This window comes from Silurus meridionalis, chromosome 15 (genome assembly GCF_014805685.1).
Source record: "Silurus meridionalis isolate SWU-2019-XX chromosome 15, ASM1480568v1, whole genome shotgun sequence".
NCBI lineage: Eukaryota > Metazoa > Chordata > Actinopteri > Siluriformes > Siluridae > Silurus > Silurus meridionalis.
Window position 1 is genome coordinate 9,573,676 of NC_060898.1, and position 15,835 is coordinate 9,589,510.

Sequence of the window (15,835 nt, forward strand, 5' to 3'; positions counted from 1 at the left end):
AATGAGAAGGGGAGCAGTGGAGTGGTGCGCTTGCAGGGAGAAGAGGTGGAGAAGGTGGTGGAATTCAGGTACCTGGGGTCAACATTGCAAAGTAATGGACAGTGTGTTAGAGAAGTGAAGAAAAGAGTGCAGGCAGGGTGGAGTGGGTGGAGAAGAGTGGCAGGAGTGATTTGTGATAAAAGGGTATCTGCAAGAGTAAAAGGGAAAGTTATAGGACTGTGGTGAGACCTGCGATGTTGTATGGATTAGAGACAGTGGCATTGACTAAAAGACAGGAAGTGGAGCTGGAGGTAGCAGAGCTGAAGATGCTGAGGTTTTCATTGGGAGTGACGAGGATGGACAGGTTTAGAAATTAGTGTATTAGAGGGACTTCGCATGTAGGGCATTTTGGAGACAAGGTGAGGCATGATAAAATGGTTTTGACATGTGCAGGAGGGACTTGGGGTATATCGGTAGGAGAATGCTGAGGATTGAGCTCCCAGAGTGAAGGAAAAGAGGAAGACCAAGGAGGAGGTTTATGTATATGGTGAGGGGAAGACATGCAGTTAGTTGGTTTGGAAGAGGCAGATGAAGAAGACAGAGTATTATGGAGACAGATGATTCGCAGTGGCGACCCCTAAAGGGTGCAGCCAAAAGAAGAAGATAACTACATAAAACTACATAAAATTCAGGGTATTTATGTAAAAAAGTGTACTTTACAAAATGCCAAAAACACATATGCAGTTACCAATGTTTTTTATTTTAACATTCTGAAACTTATAGTGGATGCTTGTTGAGGACATGCATGGGGGATTTCTCCTTTAAACAAATGTACTCACACTGGTTTGTTTTTGTAAAAAAAAAAAAAAAAAAGCATTTGATTATGCAAGGTGAAGCAATTTGTGTAAATCAATATTTGTATTGTTTTTAATGATGAATACAAATGGCAAGTTGACAACCATGCTTAACATTGTGATACAATATATAATTAATTTTAGTTTGTTAATAATAAAATGATGTAAAAAAAAAATTCTATAAATAATCTACAATCAGTATGCCATAAAGACAAAGTGAAAACAGAATTCTATATTTTATATTAGACACTTTCCGTTCTCTCCAGAGATGGGGATCAAGTATTTTTTTTATTAAGTTTTGACATTGCCGTGGGCTTAAGGTCATGTTGGAAGGTGAACCTTTGACCGAGACTGAGATTCTGAGTGTTAATGGAACAGGTTTTTTATTGAGGATATCATATTACAATGCTCTTTGCTTTATTTAGCTTTCCCTCCACCCTGACCAGTTTTCCCTTAACCCTGATCTGTCGCTGCTGCAGAAAAACACAGCATGATGCTATACTTTTGGGATGGTTTTGGCATTTTCTCTTTGTGTATTGGTTTTATTAGACCAATAAATCTTGTTCCACACAGTCTTCAGGTGTCTTGGCAAACTCCAAGTGGGCTTCCTTGGGTTTTGCACTGACTAGAGGCTAGCCACTATGCAATAAAGCCCAGATCAGTGGAGGGCTGCAGTGATTGTTGTCCTTCAGGAACTATGTCCCATCTACAAACATGATCTCCAGAGCTCAGTTGAGATCCCTTTCCAAATAATGTCCAATCAGTAAACCTTTCCCCAGGTACACTCCAGTCAAGGTGTAGAAACATTTTAACAACAATCAAGAGAATGTGAGACTCCTGAGCTAATTTTGTTCCAATGGGTCTGAATTCTTTAGTACATGTGATATTTTAGTTTTTTTATTGTAAAAAATGTTATTTTTACCCCTACAAAGAAATGAACAGTCTAGAATTTTTATGATGGGTTTATTTTAACAGAGAGACAGAATATCAACAAAAATCCAGTTAAAAAAAAACATTCAAGAAAGGTTATAAATTAATTTAATTGATTTATTTAAATAAGCTTTTGATCCACTACCAAACAGGACCTGCATATGATTTATATACTCTTAAATGTATAGGGTTATAGACTAATAGGGTAGAGGCTTGGTTAAAAAAAAAAAATCAGTTGTGTTTTGCTTATCATGATAATGCCAAAGGCCTAAATTCTCTCTTTTCTGCTTACTTTGAAGCATCCTGTATTGGATGAACCTGTAGCTGAGGCTGTCTGCATTATTGCAGATACAGACAGGTGGACAGTACAGGTGGCCAGTAGCCAGAGACCCAGCACAGAGAATAAGCTTGGAAAAGATGTACTGGTATCAAACCTTGTGTCCAACCTGCTACAATCCACCCACCAGCTCTATCGTCTCAATCTGTCTCCCAACTTTGTAAGTGCACCTCACAATTACTTTATTGTTTTTAGTATCCTACTGAACTTTGGTTGGCTTCATTTAAACTTTCTAGTTTTCTCTTTTTCACACCAGTGTTATTTGGTAAAAAAAAAAAAAAAAAATTCAAAATCTTTTTAACATATACCAAAATTGTTACTTTACTTTTCTTATCCTACTACTGTTGGTGTATACTATGTATAGATAAATTAAACAAAATTTCTTATGAATTTTTCACTCTCTCTTTGTCTTCAGTGCATAATGCATCTAGAAGACCGACTTCAGGAGCTCTATTTCAAGAGCAAAATGCTTGCTGAGTACCTGAAAGGACAGACCAGGGTGCATGTCAAAGAGCTAGGCATGGTTCTCGGGTAATACATTTTATATACATTTTATATATATATATATATATATATATATATATATATATATATATATATATATATATATATATATATTAATTATTATTATTATTATTATTTTATATATAATATTTTTAGTATAGAGAATTAAATATTGCAAAATTTAGATTTGTTCTCTGATAGACCATTTAGTTTGTTTTAAACTTTGGTGATTTTGTGTATTGCTTGATGCCATTAATACTGATGTCTATTCTAAATTTAGCAAATTATATCTGAAATCCTACTGTACTAACGGACTTACTATTCTCCTCCCCCCCACAGAATTGAGTCCAGTGACCTGCCCTTGCTGGCAGCAATTGCAAGCACACACTCACCTTATGTGGCCCAGATCCTGCTGTAAAGGACATGGAGATTTATTAAAACTTCCCCATTTTAGGGGTGGTTTAGTTTCAATTGGGGCATATTTTAGTCTGTTTGCTAAATCTGAGTCAGAGTGAATTTGATATTTTGGGTTTGTTTGCCGTTTGTTTTGGTTTTGTTTCGAATTGCACATAAGCAAGAAATTGGCTAAGGGTTGTGTTGGGCTAAAAATGTATTGTGACATTTTAATATATTGTTCAAAAAAATAAAAATAGGAAGGGTGAACAAATCTTAGCAAGTGCATGGAGAAATAACTATCACCAAAGCACAGGTAATTTAAAGCCAGAACAAAATAAATAAACAAATAAATTAACAATAATTTAAAAATAAATAAATAAATAATTGCATTAATAAGTTTTAAATCAGTTTGTGTATTTTATCCAACATCTAATCATCTGCAAGTCCAATTAACCAGAACATGTGACATCATTAAATTGTCTCAGTTTGTATCTCACAGGTCAGATCACACTGTTTTTTCGTTGTTGTCTGAAAACCTGATTGCAACTACTGTGTCCTCACCTGCTCAAATAATCATACTGAGCAGGAAGCATCATGGTTTGATACAAACTGACAGAAAGCTGTGAGAGCCCCTGAAGCCTTAACAAAAGTTGTGAGTAATCATAGTATAGCAGTAAGTTTCTGTATTCTGTATAAATTACTGAAAATATCAGATTTAATTTTCATTTCAAAGATAACAGTCTTGAAAATTGCCTTAAAGACAAATTTGTTACTGAATTACATCTTTATAGATTATACTAATTTCAGGCCTTTTCCCTGGAATAATAAAGGCCAGAAATGAATGACAAGACACAAGGCTATTTACAAAATAAAAATTAACATACGTAAAAGATATATACTTTGGAAAGTGTGTTATTAAAAATTATTTATTTTTAATTATGTTCATTTTTAATTAAATTATCAAGTTTCAGAAAATATTGTTTGTTTACCATAATAATCACGTCTCTGTGTAAATCAGCTGAAGAGGTGAAGAAACTCATTAGTACTGCACTACCTCAAATAATGGAGGTGATTATGCACAGAGCATTTTTACTGGAGTTGTTTTCTTCTTCCATTCAGGTAGAATAAACAAATGCTGTGATGGGTTGCAAAAAGATTTGTATACAACATTTTTGTTTGAAAGTAAAGCACGACGATATCATACATTGAGTTTTCTCCAGATTTGCAGCCACTATTCTATGTTTACTTCTGAAGAAATGGAATAACAAGTACAGTATATGGACAAATATTTGTAGACACCTGAGCATATGTGCTTTTTAAACATTTCAGATTTAGGCTTCCTACTATTTTGTTAAATAACCATCACTATAATGGGAAGGATTCCACTAGATTTTTTTAAACAAACACAGGGCTCATTTAGCAACAAGAGCATTAGTGATGTCCGGCACAAACATTGGGAGAGGATACCTGGGTCTGCAAACCAAGTCTTCTTTGTCGTTATTTTGTGCAAAGAGCATTGTCATGTTCAACATGTTTTGGCTGAACACCATAGTTGAGGGAAATTGTTAATGCGTACAAAGATATCCTATATGATTGTGCCTCTCAATTTTGTGGCAACTGGGAAAGTGATTAGGTGTCTATAGACATTTGATCATATAGTTTGTATGTCTGTCCAAAATGACCCTCAAGAGAGTGATGAAATTTCATATTACAATTGTTTTATTTTATTTTATTTTTTTTTTACTCATTTTAGCAGATTTTTTTGTTCTGAGGCCATTCATCTGAGTCTTAACATGGAAAAACAACATAAGACTTTGCCTAGGTAATTTTAAACAACAATATTTTAAATATTTGAGTTAAATATAATGAATGAGATGCATTCATCATTTGTCTATAATGTGTATTTATGTCTAATTATTTCTACACAATCATATTTAAATGATTTTGCATAGCATGTGGTGGTTCACACAAATTGTATATATTGCCTAGATTTCTGTCATGCACTTGTACATATATTTTCTTACGGCCTTTCTTCCTTTTAGTTTTCCCAATTCTATGGGAATATTGTGCAATAAAAGTCAAGGTTAAACAGTTGTGGTTTGATCTTCCCCCCTCTGTTTTGCTATATCTTTCATTTTGCCATAAAGCATTCGTTTGAGGGTCTGATTGAATCTTTCTGTCAGTCTGTCTGTCTGGAAGTGGTTGTTTTCTGTAAACACCTGATGCCCAACAGTCAGTATACATCAGTAAAAAAGGTGGATATAAAGTTAGTTCCTTAATCCTTGAGGGTCTTACCAGGAAATTCCACCCTGAAATGGACAACAGGTTGCCACATACTTTGCTTTAATAAATTTGAATCAAAACACCTCTGGATAACTTGTAGAATAATCTATTATAAATAAAGCTGCAAGCAGCGATTACCGGGGTTCAAGCACTTAATGCATTTTCATTGGTTTTGAAGCAATTTTTAACTGTTATTGCGCCACCTATATGATCTGAGTTACATGAAACTTTGACAAATACTTATACCAAGTTTCCCTTCAGGATTTATAGACTTTTTGATATATTCGTCCACACCCCTTAACTAAATAATTAACCATTTCTACTATACACAGTGGTACACAGTAAAAAGGAGACAACGTTCCTCCGGAACCCTGGTGCTACACTAAACAACATAGAGCCACAACACAATACAAAGTCACATAAAGTGCATTGAGTGCAACCTAGTGCAGACAAAAAACAGTACAGACAGACAACACAAGACAACACACATAATACAAGATAGCGCCAATCAGTAAACCTACAGTATACTTTGAATATACAGTACTGTGTAATGAGAACTATGACCAAAAGTATATGTACCGTAACAAGACAAAAAAAAACAAATATAGCGCCGACCAGTAAACCTAAAAACTATACCCGGGAGTGAATATAACCAGAACAATGTAGTGCAAAAAACAGCAGCAGTCAAGCGGTGCAAAAGACATGTAAACAGTATAATAAAGTGAAAGGTGCAAAAAAACAGCAGTAAGAGAGTGGTACAGTCAAGTATAAATAATAATAAATAAATAAATGGTGGTGTAATGGATTGAGATGAGTAATGAGTGTGTGTTAATTGTTTAGTCCAGGTTGAACAATTCGGTAACACACATTTGAGTGAGTGTGTGTGTGAGTTCCGTTTTAGTTCTGTGTATTGAGGAGGCTGATGGCTTGAGGAAAGAAACTGTTGCACAGTCTTGATGTGGCGGCCTGAATGCTTCGGAACCGTTTTCCTGATGGCAGGAGAGTAAAAAGTGTGTGTGACGGGTGTGTCTGGTCATCCACAATGTTGTTTGCTTTGCAGCTGCAGCGTGTGGTGTAAATGCCCATGATAGAGGGGAGAGAGACTCCGATGATATTCTCAGCTGTCCTCACTATCCTCTGTAGGGTCTTGCGATCCGAGACGGTGCAGTTCCCAAACCAGGCAGTGATGCAGCTGCTCAAGATGCTCTCAATGGTCCCTCTGTAGAATGTGGTCAGGATGGGGGGAGGGAGATGGGCTTTCCTCAGCCTTCTCAGGGAGTAGAGACGCTAATGGGCTTTCTTCGTGATGGAGGTGGTGTTGAGTGACCAGGTGAGGTTGTCTGCCAGATGAACACCAAGGAATTTAGTGCTCTTGACGATCTCCACTGAGGATCCATCAATAATCAGTGGAGATTGCTCGCTCTGTGCTCTCCTGAAGTCCACAACCATCTCTTTGGTTTTGTCAATGTTCAGAGACAGGTTTTTTGCTTTACACCAGGCTGTTAACCGTTGCACCTTCTCTCTGTATGCTGACTCGTCGTTCTTGCTGATTAGACCCACCACGGTCATGTCATCGGCAAACTTGACGATGTGGTTGGAGCTGTGCATTGCTACACAGTCGTGAGTCAGCAGAGTGAACAGCAGTGGGCTGAGCACACAGCCCTGAGGGGCCCCAGTGCTTAGTGTGGTGGTGCTGGAGATGCTGTTCCCGATCCGGACTGACTGAGGTCTCCCAGTCAGGAAGTCCAGGATCCAGTTACAGAGGGAGGTGTTCAGGTCCAGTAGGCTCAACTTCTCGATCAGGTCCTGAGGAATGATTGTGTTGAATGCTGAGCTGAAGTCAATAAACAGCATTCGTACATATGAGTCCTTGTTGTCCAGCTGGGTGAGGGCCAGATGGATGGTTGTGGAGATGGCATCGTCCGTGGAACGGTTCAGACGATACGCAAACTGCATGGGGTCTAGGGAGGGTGGAAGCTGGGTCTTAATGTGCCTCATGACGAGCCTCTCGAAGCACTTCATCACGATGGGTGTGAGCGCGACAGGACGATAGTCATTGAGGCAGGAGACAGAATTCCTATAGATATAGATAGATATATAGAGAATTGTCTATAGAGAATTGTGTAGCAGTGGTTTATCACGATTGAACGAAAACTAGGAATAGTTTACAGAAGTATGTTTTTAAAGTAATTAATGACCAATTACATTGATAGCAGTGGTCCTTGGCCATGTTTTTTAGATGTTTGGGGGTTTTTTTAGCATTTTTTTTCCCTCTTATAGTGGCACCAAGTGGTCAAGCTCCACAATTTTTTTGACCAAAGATTGAGCTCGTACACGTTTACCGTGTTTGGTGATATCAGATTCCGTTCGCGAGTTATAGCCATGTTAGTAGAAGTGGCCCCGTCTACTTCAAACGTTTTTGAAAGTTGTTTTTTTTTTTGATGATTATTGATATTCACTCTTTAGGAAACATTTCTCTTTTTTTTGCAGGAAAACCGAACTTTGTTGAGCAAGTCCATCAGAGCGGACTCATTTTGATCCAAGGGTTCCAAAAATAGAAAACATTTAAATCTATGACAGTGTACAAACTACAGCCAAAAATGTCCACATTTTTTAAGGGACTGGAGCGCTCCCATTTAGCCAATTGGGTTGATAATTTGTCAACCTCTCCCAATTGAGCTCTTCTAAGTTTTAAGTCTCTAGGCCTTACGGGTTGGACTGCACGATCAGTTTTAGGGGGGAATAATAATAAAAATAATAGTAGAAATCCATACAACTACAATAGTGTTTCAGCACTACATGTTTGAAGCGAAAATAAATTACCCGAGTGACTCCTTTTCACAGGGGTAACAACATTCACCCATAGTCTTTCAAATGGAGTACTTATACTGTATTTGGAAAAAGTTGGAGAGTGGCCTGAGTATTACTTTACTTGTAATACTTTATTGATCCTACACGGAAATTGTTACTATAATTGTACAGAGCCATATCGGAAGTTCTGGAAACTGCAAGCTCTCTGCCCAGTAGACTTAGAAAACAGTATTAACCCAAATGTATACATATGTATGCTTAATGAAATTATTAACCATTCCCTAAAGAAGCACATTACAGCGCAACAATGTGTGGCTGTATCACTGGTCATCACAAGAAGACTTAAACAGCTTGGTGACGTTCTCTTTGGGGATGTCAAATGCTTTTCTTACCTTATTAGTTTAGATGATACCCAGAGTGTGCTCTTGATGGCCACATGCTCATAATCCACAGTCTTACAGTCTTAGCATTTTGTGATATAGTCACAAACTTTAATCTATTGTTTTCATGTTCATGTCTCCGCCTAGTTCCGTCTCCATAGCAACGGAGGCAGAGGATCATGGGTAATGCTGACAGAAATTCCAAAAAATTTAATATTTTTTCCTCAATTTAATTAGAGAATAAGGCAGAAAATATACAGTTAGGGTTACTGTAATAAATGTGTGTGTCTCTAATTAATGCAGTCTCCTTAATTAACTGGGAGAATATATTTACTGTATTTTGACTGAAAAAAAAAACACTTACAATGGTTTATAATAGCTAGTTGCTTACCGAATATAAAGCAATAAAAACAAGCACAAAATCTCCTGCTTGAATGTTGAGTAATGCATAGTGCGTCAAGATAAAAAAATTAATCACAAACAAGAAAAAAAAACAAACAATACAGCATCTGTGGAATCCAGTGACAGAAAGAAAACTTTGGTGGAGGCAACAAAAATACTTCGTATTAATATACATTACATAGAAAGTCGTGTCTATGAACACGAATTAACAGATTATATTTTGTGACTATATCACGAAATGCCATAAGACTGGGCTGCATAACTGGTCAAACTGTTAACCTGTTACTTGTTACAAACAATTTTCTCACCGAATGAGCCTTTGTGGTCCCACAGCACATCAGAGTAAGGAAACTACATCATATTCAAGTTTACTGTAAGAAAAGTTTAATAAGTAAAAAATGTAGCATTAAAACATTTTACAAGAGATATTTGTGTTGACTGGCTGAAAAAAACAGATGAACCAGATGTGTTGTTTCAGACAGGGAAGAATACATTTATTAAAATTGTGCTATTTACTGACCGGCAACAAACCAATGTAAACAAATACATATTTTGAATTTTAATATTTGGTAAATAATCAAATCCACGGCAAGTATTTCTGTTTATTTTTTATTTACTTATTTAAATATATATATATATATATATATATATATATATATATATATATATATATATATATATATATATATATATTGTATGTTTTATTCATATATTATTTATATAAGGTTTGCATTATTAATTAAGTCATCACAGTTTTACTTATTGTATGGGATTTCCCCTAAAGATATGTTTGTTTATTTTTTCATATTTGTATATTTTTAGATGATAGTGATGTAGGTGGATAATGTGACTTTTTTTCATTCCAGCTATTATTAGTGCATAAACCAAAGCATGTTCTTTTTTAACAACTTCTCTGACACCAACAAAGACATTATTTTAGTAGGTTGAAGAATTCAGTTTAAAGCTGAGTTTAAAACTTAAAAAAATGAAAACAATCTTGTTTCAGTCTGGTTTAAAAGAACTGCAATGATAACACGTTTCATTTACGTTTGGATACAGTTAAGCCAAGTTTGTTTTACTATACTGAAAATGGTACAAAATTTTCAGCTGAATCAGATTGAGCTGTGCACAAGATGGAGTCCATTAACTCTTTCAATAGCTTTTATTCCAGGTATCCTTGGATATGTCAGTGCCCAGCTCTCCTAACTATTCCACTTTGATCTGTTCTAGTGATATCTCTTTAAATATATTATATAGTATATATTTTGGAAATTAATTTTTAAAGTTGCAAGGGGACCCAACATAGTTCAACTGTGAATTGTAACTCGAAGATAACAAGCAACAAACAAAAATTGGTATTATACTTGCAAATGTCATTAGTGAAAATATTATCCATGTAATATAATAAGTCAGTACATTAAACTAGGCCCAGGTCTTGCCATTGCTTGAAAGTAGTCTAGTTTGGCAACCAGAAAAGATGGCATATATGGTTTTCTTAGGAAAGTCAAATTGCAATTACAATTGAGAATTGTTGAGAAAAAAACCCTTAACAAAGCTAAATATGTAAGCAAACCATGTGGCTATGGCCACGTTGGGGTGAAAATGAAGCAAGCAAACCCATGATGGAGTGATGCCTCTTGATGAAGCTTGTCTGGTCATGTAAAATTATATCTGGTAGAATGTGTTCTTTTTTTGAGGCTAGTACTTTAGATAATATTTTGACATCCACAATTAATAAGGAAATAGGTCTACAGTATACAGTATAGCTACAGTCAAGGATATACTTAAATGGCTTCAGGAGGAATGCAACAGAGGTGGGCCTCTGTATGGTTTGATAGAAATTTTGATTGTTGAATGATTGTTGAATGTTGACATAATAAAATGGTTATGTGGGTTTTCTGAGGTGTACAGCGATATTATTTTTGAAAAATATAGTTCATTTCATGGGGATCTACTTTCATTTCTTGAGATGATTTCCTGATCTACAGAATGAGCAAAGCTGTTGAATTATTTTTTAATTGTTGGGCAAAAAACACTCTGGAGGTGAGAAGAAATTATTATTGAGTTAGTCTGATGAACAAGTACAAAACAAGAGAATTAATATTTTATAAGAAAATAAAAATCTCTATGGATCCACACTGACAGTTTGAGTCATTAAATCTGGTAACAAGAAAAATATAGTTTTAATAAAATTAACATAATACCAAGTAAGGGGCATAAACACTAACCAAAATTACTGGGGTAATGAAAACATGACCTGCTATGATAATGTTGCCTTGGAAAACCTGAAATTATTACAGATGCACTACACAGGATTCTCTTGTAAATGATAATTGCTGTATCTATTGCCCCATAATTTAAATTAGAGTGGTAGACCTGACAAATTCAAGTTTTCCAGAGTTATACTTTTAAGTATGTAAATTTTCCTGTAAATTTTCCTTCCTCGACTCCCAGCTATACGATTCAATATCCTCACATTTTGTTTTTTTTAGTGCTCCCAACACAATGTAGGAAATAAAGAAAAGTATCAGATATTAAATCAAGTATATAAATATATTAAAGTGTATAAACAACATATAAGAGCTATTATTTCAGGGACAAATTATTTCAGAACAGCTTATTCATTTTTACCAATTGGTATTGGCAAGTTGATGAGCGCTGCCTGGTTCCCTACAGTGAAGCATGGTGGTGACAGCATCATGCTGTGGGAAGGTTTTTCAGTGACAGAAACTAAGAGACTAGTCAGGTTTGAGGGAAAGTTGAATGCAACAATGCACAGAGACATCCTTAATGAAAAACTGCTCTAGATCACTCTGAACCTCAGACTGGGGTGACGGTTCACTTTCCAACAGGACAACAACCATAAGCACACAGCCAAGATAACAAAGTAGTGGCTATGGGACAACTCCTTGAATGGCCCAGCCAGAGCCCAGACTTGAACCTGATTGAACATCTCTGGAGAGATCTGAAAATGGCTGTACACTGCCATTTCCCATTCAACCTGATAGGGCTTGAGAGGTTCAGAAAAGAATAATGGGAGAAACATCATGTTGCATCATACTTAAAAAGACTTGAGGCTGTAAGGTTCTTGATGTCCTTCAACAAAGTATTTAGCAAAGGCAGTGAATACTTATGTAAATGTAATTTTTTTCCTTCTTTTTTAAAGATTTTAAACAGACTTCTTTCACATTGCCATTGTGGTGTATTGTTTGTAGAATTTTGAGGAAAATAATGAATTTAATAAATTTTAGGTTCACCAGTGTTCCTTCCTTTTGACAACTTTTGATAGATACTGACCAGTGCTGACCAGGAACACCACACAAGGGCTGCATTTTTGAAGATGCTCTGACCCAGTCATCTAGCCATCACAATTTGGCCCTTGTCAAATTTGCTCAAATCCTTACGCTTGCTCATATTCCTGCTTTTAACACATCATATTTGAGGACAAATTGTTCACTTGCTGCCTAGTATATCTCACCCACTAACAGGTATCATGAAAAAGAGATAATCAGTGTTATGTCCTTCACTGTTCATAATGTTATAAGGTCATAATGTTATGCCTGGTCGGTGTATGTATAAGATTCTTACCACTGCAGCCAAGCAACCCCAATATATATATATTTTTTTAAATGCACTGACCCAGTCCTCTCCCTAGAATTAGTTTTTCAATTCAATTCATTTTTAATTTGTAAAGTGCTTTTAACAATAAACATAGTTCAAAGCAGCTTTACACAGATAATGTGGTGATGAAAATTAATTAGATGTTCTTTATAAGTGTAAGTTTGTCCCTGATGAGCAAGCCGGTGGTGAATGTGACAAGGAAAAACTCCCCGAGATAGCATAAGAAAGAAACCTTGAGAGGACCCAGACTCAAGAGGGAACCCATCCTCATCTGGGTTGCACCAATGTCCATTTATTACAGATAAACTATGCTGAGGTGTGCAGTGATGGTGATCAGAAGCAAACTGTAGTCCTGAGTCAGTGTAGCAGACTGTTGACATTAAATACAGTCCAAATTCATCCTCAAAGCTCCTGTTCTACTCTGTAATTTAATGGATCCCCAGAATGTTAATGAGAAACCATCCCCAGCTGCACAGAGTGGCTTCCAATCGAAGAGAACACCATCCAGGCCAGGACAAAGTGGGCAAAGTGGTCACTGGAACCTCAGGAGCATGTTTAACTCGACAGAGAGAGAGAGAGAAAGAGAAAGAGAAGAGAAGAGAAGAGAAGAGAAGAGAAAAATATGGATTATTATGTGTCCTTATTGTTGTATGAAACTTAAGGACACTGTGCAGTTTGGGACTGTGGCAAGACTCGCTACGGCAGCATAACTAAAAGGGAGAGCCAGAAGGTAACACAGACATGAGGGATCTCCCTGGGATAAGAGACGACCCACCACACCACCGTCAACAAACCTGAGTGAATGTGAGAGAGTGAGGGGACGACAGCATACAAATATCCCAGTTCACCAAACACTCTATATCCATGATCCCTCCAGATCTGCTCCTTTACCTATGAGAAATATACTGATAAAAGAGTAGCGGGAAGTGCATTTGGTACCTGGGCCTTTAGTGGGGACTCGCCCAACTTAATCCACCTCTTATTACCACCACTATCTCGTTGCAATTATAGAAACCATTAATAAAAATGCAATATAGAGAGAGATTACAGAGAGAGAGGCATTTCGCATATAGAGGGTGAATACCCTCAATATTTGTCTAATAACATGACAAAAACATAGAAATTTAAATAAAATACAACTTACTCACCAAAGATGCGTACTCATAATTTGCAATGCTCCTCAGAGGCTGTAGCCAGAGGTAGGCTCGTAGGCACTAGTCTAGCTTCCCTTGGAAATGTATTTTTAAGTATGTCCGAGACCAAATCAATTTCTCTTCCTCCGTAGATATAAAAAGTCTAACTCAGATGTATAAATGTGTGCAGCGCGCTACAGATGTGTTTTGTCAAACTTGGCTGTAACAGTTTCCTTCTGAGCAACCTATCAGAAGATGGAAAAATGCTGACGCTGTTCTTCGCCAGCTAGCTGGCCCTGTGAGGCGAATTTAAAATCTGATTGGTTAAAGAAACAGACTAATTTCTTATAGAGACTAAGGCTGTTCTATTACAGATCTGCCACCCTGCTGTAGTCTTCATTATTTGAGGTACCGACAAATAGCTAGAAACTTTTGATCTAAGTAGGCGTGGGGGATCAGTTTTTGCAGGGTAAAATGTCTGCAAAAAACTCAAAATGCAAAATGTCTTTTAAGAAAACTATTGGTGAAAATTAAATTTTTTTTTTCTAAAAATTTAGAATTGAAGTTTGCCAACAGTCCCATTTACTAATATGAACATGCTTGGGGTTAAAAATGATTGTGCTACCAACCTCTAGTGGGCTTAAGAGACGTTTTAGCTCCACCTTTGAATCTCTGTTACAAGCTTTTTACCAAATTTATTAAAAACAAATTTATGTGTAAATCATTCATACCATTGACTATGCTTGACATTTGGTATTAATGAAAACCTCGAAATCGTACATGTCAAACATACAGATTCACCTCATGGGCGTGAGTGTGTGTAAATTTACACATAAGAAGATGGACTAAACTTTACCTTGACTTGATCATCTTGCAATCACATAATTTGCTTGGTTTACTGCACTTTGAATATGGAAATATTGTTGGGAAAAGGGATAAATAGTTTTTGTTACAATTGCAGAATTTAAAAGACTCCCGCATAAGTAGCAGGTTAACAAAGTCATACTGGCCGGATGAACTTGTATGACTTTGTTAACCTGCTACTTATGCGGGAGTCTTTTAAATTCTGCAATGGCATTACTATTTTTTAGTAATGCCATTAATTAACAATGTGAAAAATAAAAGAGCAATAAAAAATGTATCAATAATGACCTTGCTTGACTGCAGTGATAAGAATATTATATACATACACCGACCAGGCATAATTATGACCTTATAACATGACTGGTGAAGTGAATAACACTGATTATCTTTTCATCATGGCACCTGTTAGTGGGTAGGATATATTAGCAGAAAGTGAACATTTTGTCATCAAAGGTGAAGTGTTAAATGCAGGAAATATGGGCAAACATAAAGATTTAAGTGAGTTTGACCAGGGTAAAATTGTGATGCTAGACAACTGGGTCAGAGCATTTTCGAAAATGCAGCTTTTGTGGGATGTTCCTGGTCTGCAGTATCTATCAAAAGTGGTCCAAGAAAGAACTTTAATGACTTTTAAAATGTAATTACTGCAGCATTTGAACATAGGATAATATATAAAATGTATAATCATTTGAGGTGCAAATTATTTAACACAATTTTAAAGTCTTATCATCAGCTGGCAATTGGTGTACTCAGTGAACGTAGATCTGCTGACTCACTGTTGTTGGCTCAGCTGACAAATGGCTATGGTTCGTTCAGTTCTCCACCCTTCTAACAAGAAGGGAAAGAGGGAAGAATAGACTATTTGAATTGTTAGGACAAAGCCTAAAAATAGACTAAGACAAGCCTTATGAGTTGTTGTGTTGTTTATAGCAAAATTTGTAAAACTGTGTTGTTCAAAGTTTAAAGATAAATATGTGAAATTTACTTTTCTTCTCTTCTTTTTTCCATTATATGGTGAATAACAAATTTATTAAGTGTTTATCTGGTAAATTCTTAATTTGAGGCTTAATATGAGACTTGTTTTAACTTGAGACTTGGCTTAACACTTCATTTGAGAATATAAACCCGTTTGTGCCACACAATGGAACACTGACAATCTGTTTTAATTATTTATATATTTTTTGTTCAAATAAGATGAAATATGAAATTAAACCCAACACATGAATACTACTAAAACATAGTTGGGTAAAGAACTCCACAAAGGGAAAACACCTGAAAACCCCTGAAACCCTTCTGCGTCTACTTGTTTTACCTGATCCAAAAACAATAGCATTTCCACCA

The 15,835-nt window shown here is 36.1% G+C and overlaps 1 protein-coding gene across 3 annotated transcripts in view; it reads left to right on the plus strand.

The window, feature by feature from the left end:
- Positions 1 to 5,093, plus strand: part of fnip1 (folliculin interacting protein 1) — a 49,666-nt gene extending 44,573 nt beyond the window's left edge. For all 3 annotated transcript variants that reach the window (XM_046867194.1, XM_046867195.1, XM_046867196.1), the window contains 3 exons: positions 2,063 to 2,260; positions 2,516 to 2,631; positions 2,944 to 5,093. In XM_046867194.1, the coding sequence (XP_046723150.1) occupies positions 2,063 to 2,260; positions 2,516 to 2,631; positions 2,944 to 3,022 (393 nt within the window). In that variant the 3' untranslated portion in view covers positions 3,023 to 5,093. The remainder of the gene's footprint in view (positions 1 to 2,062; positions 2,261 to 2,515; positions 2,632 to 2,943) is intronic.
- The last annotated feature ends 10,742 nt before the right edge of the window (positions 5,094 to 15,835 follow it).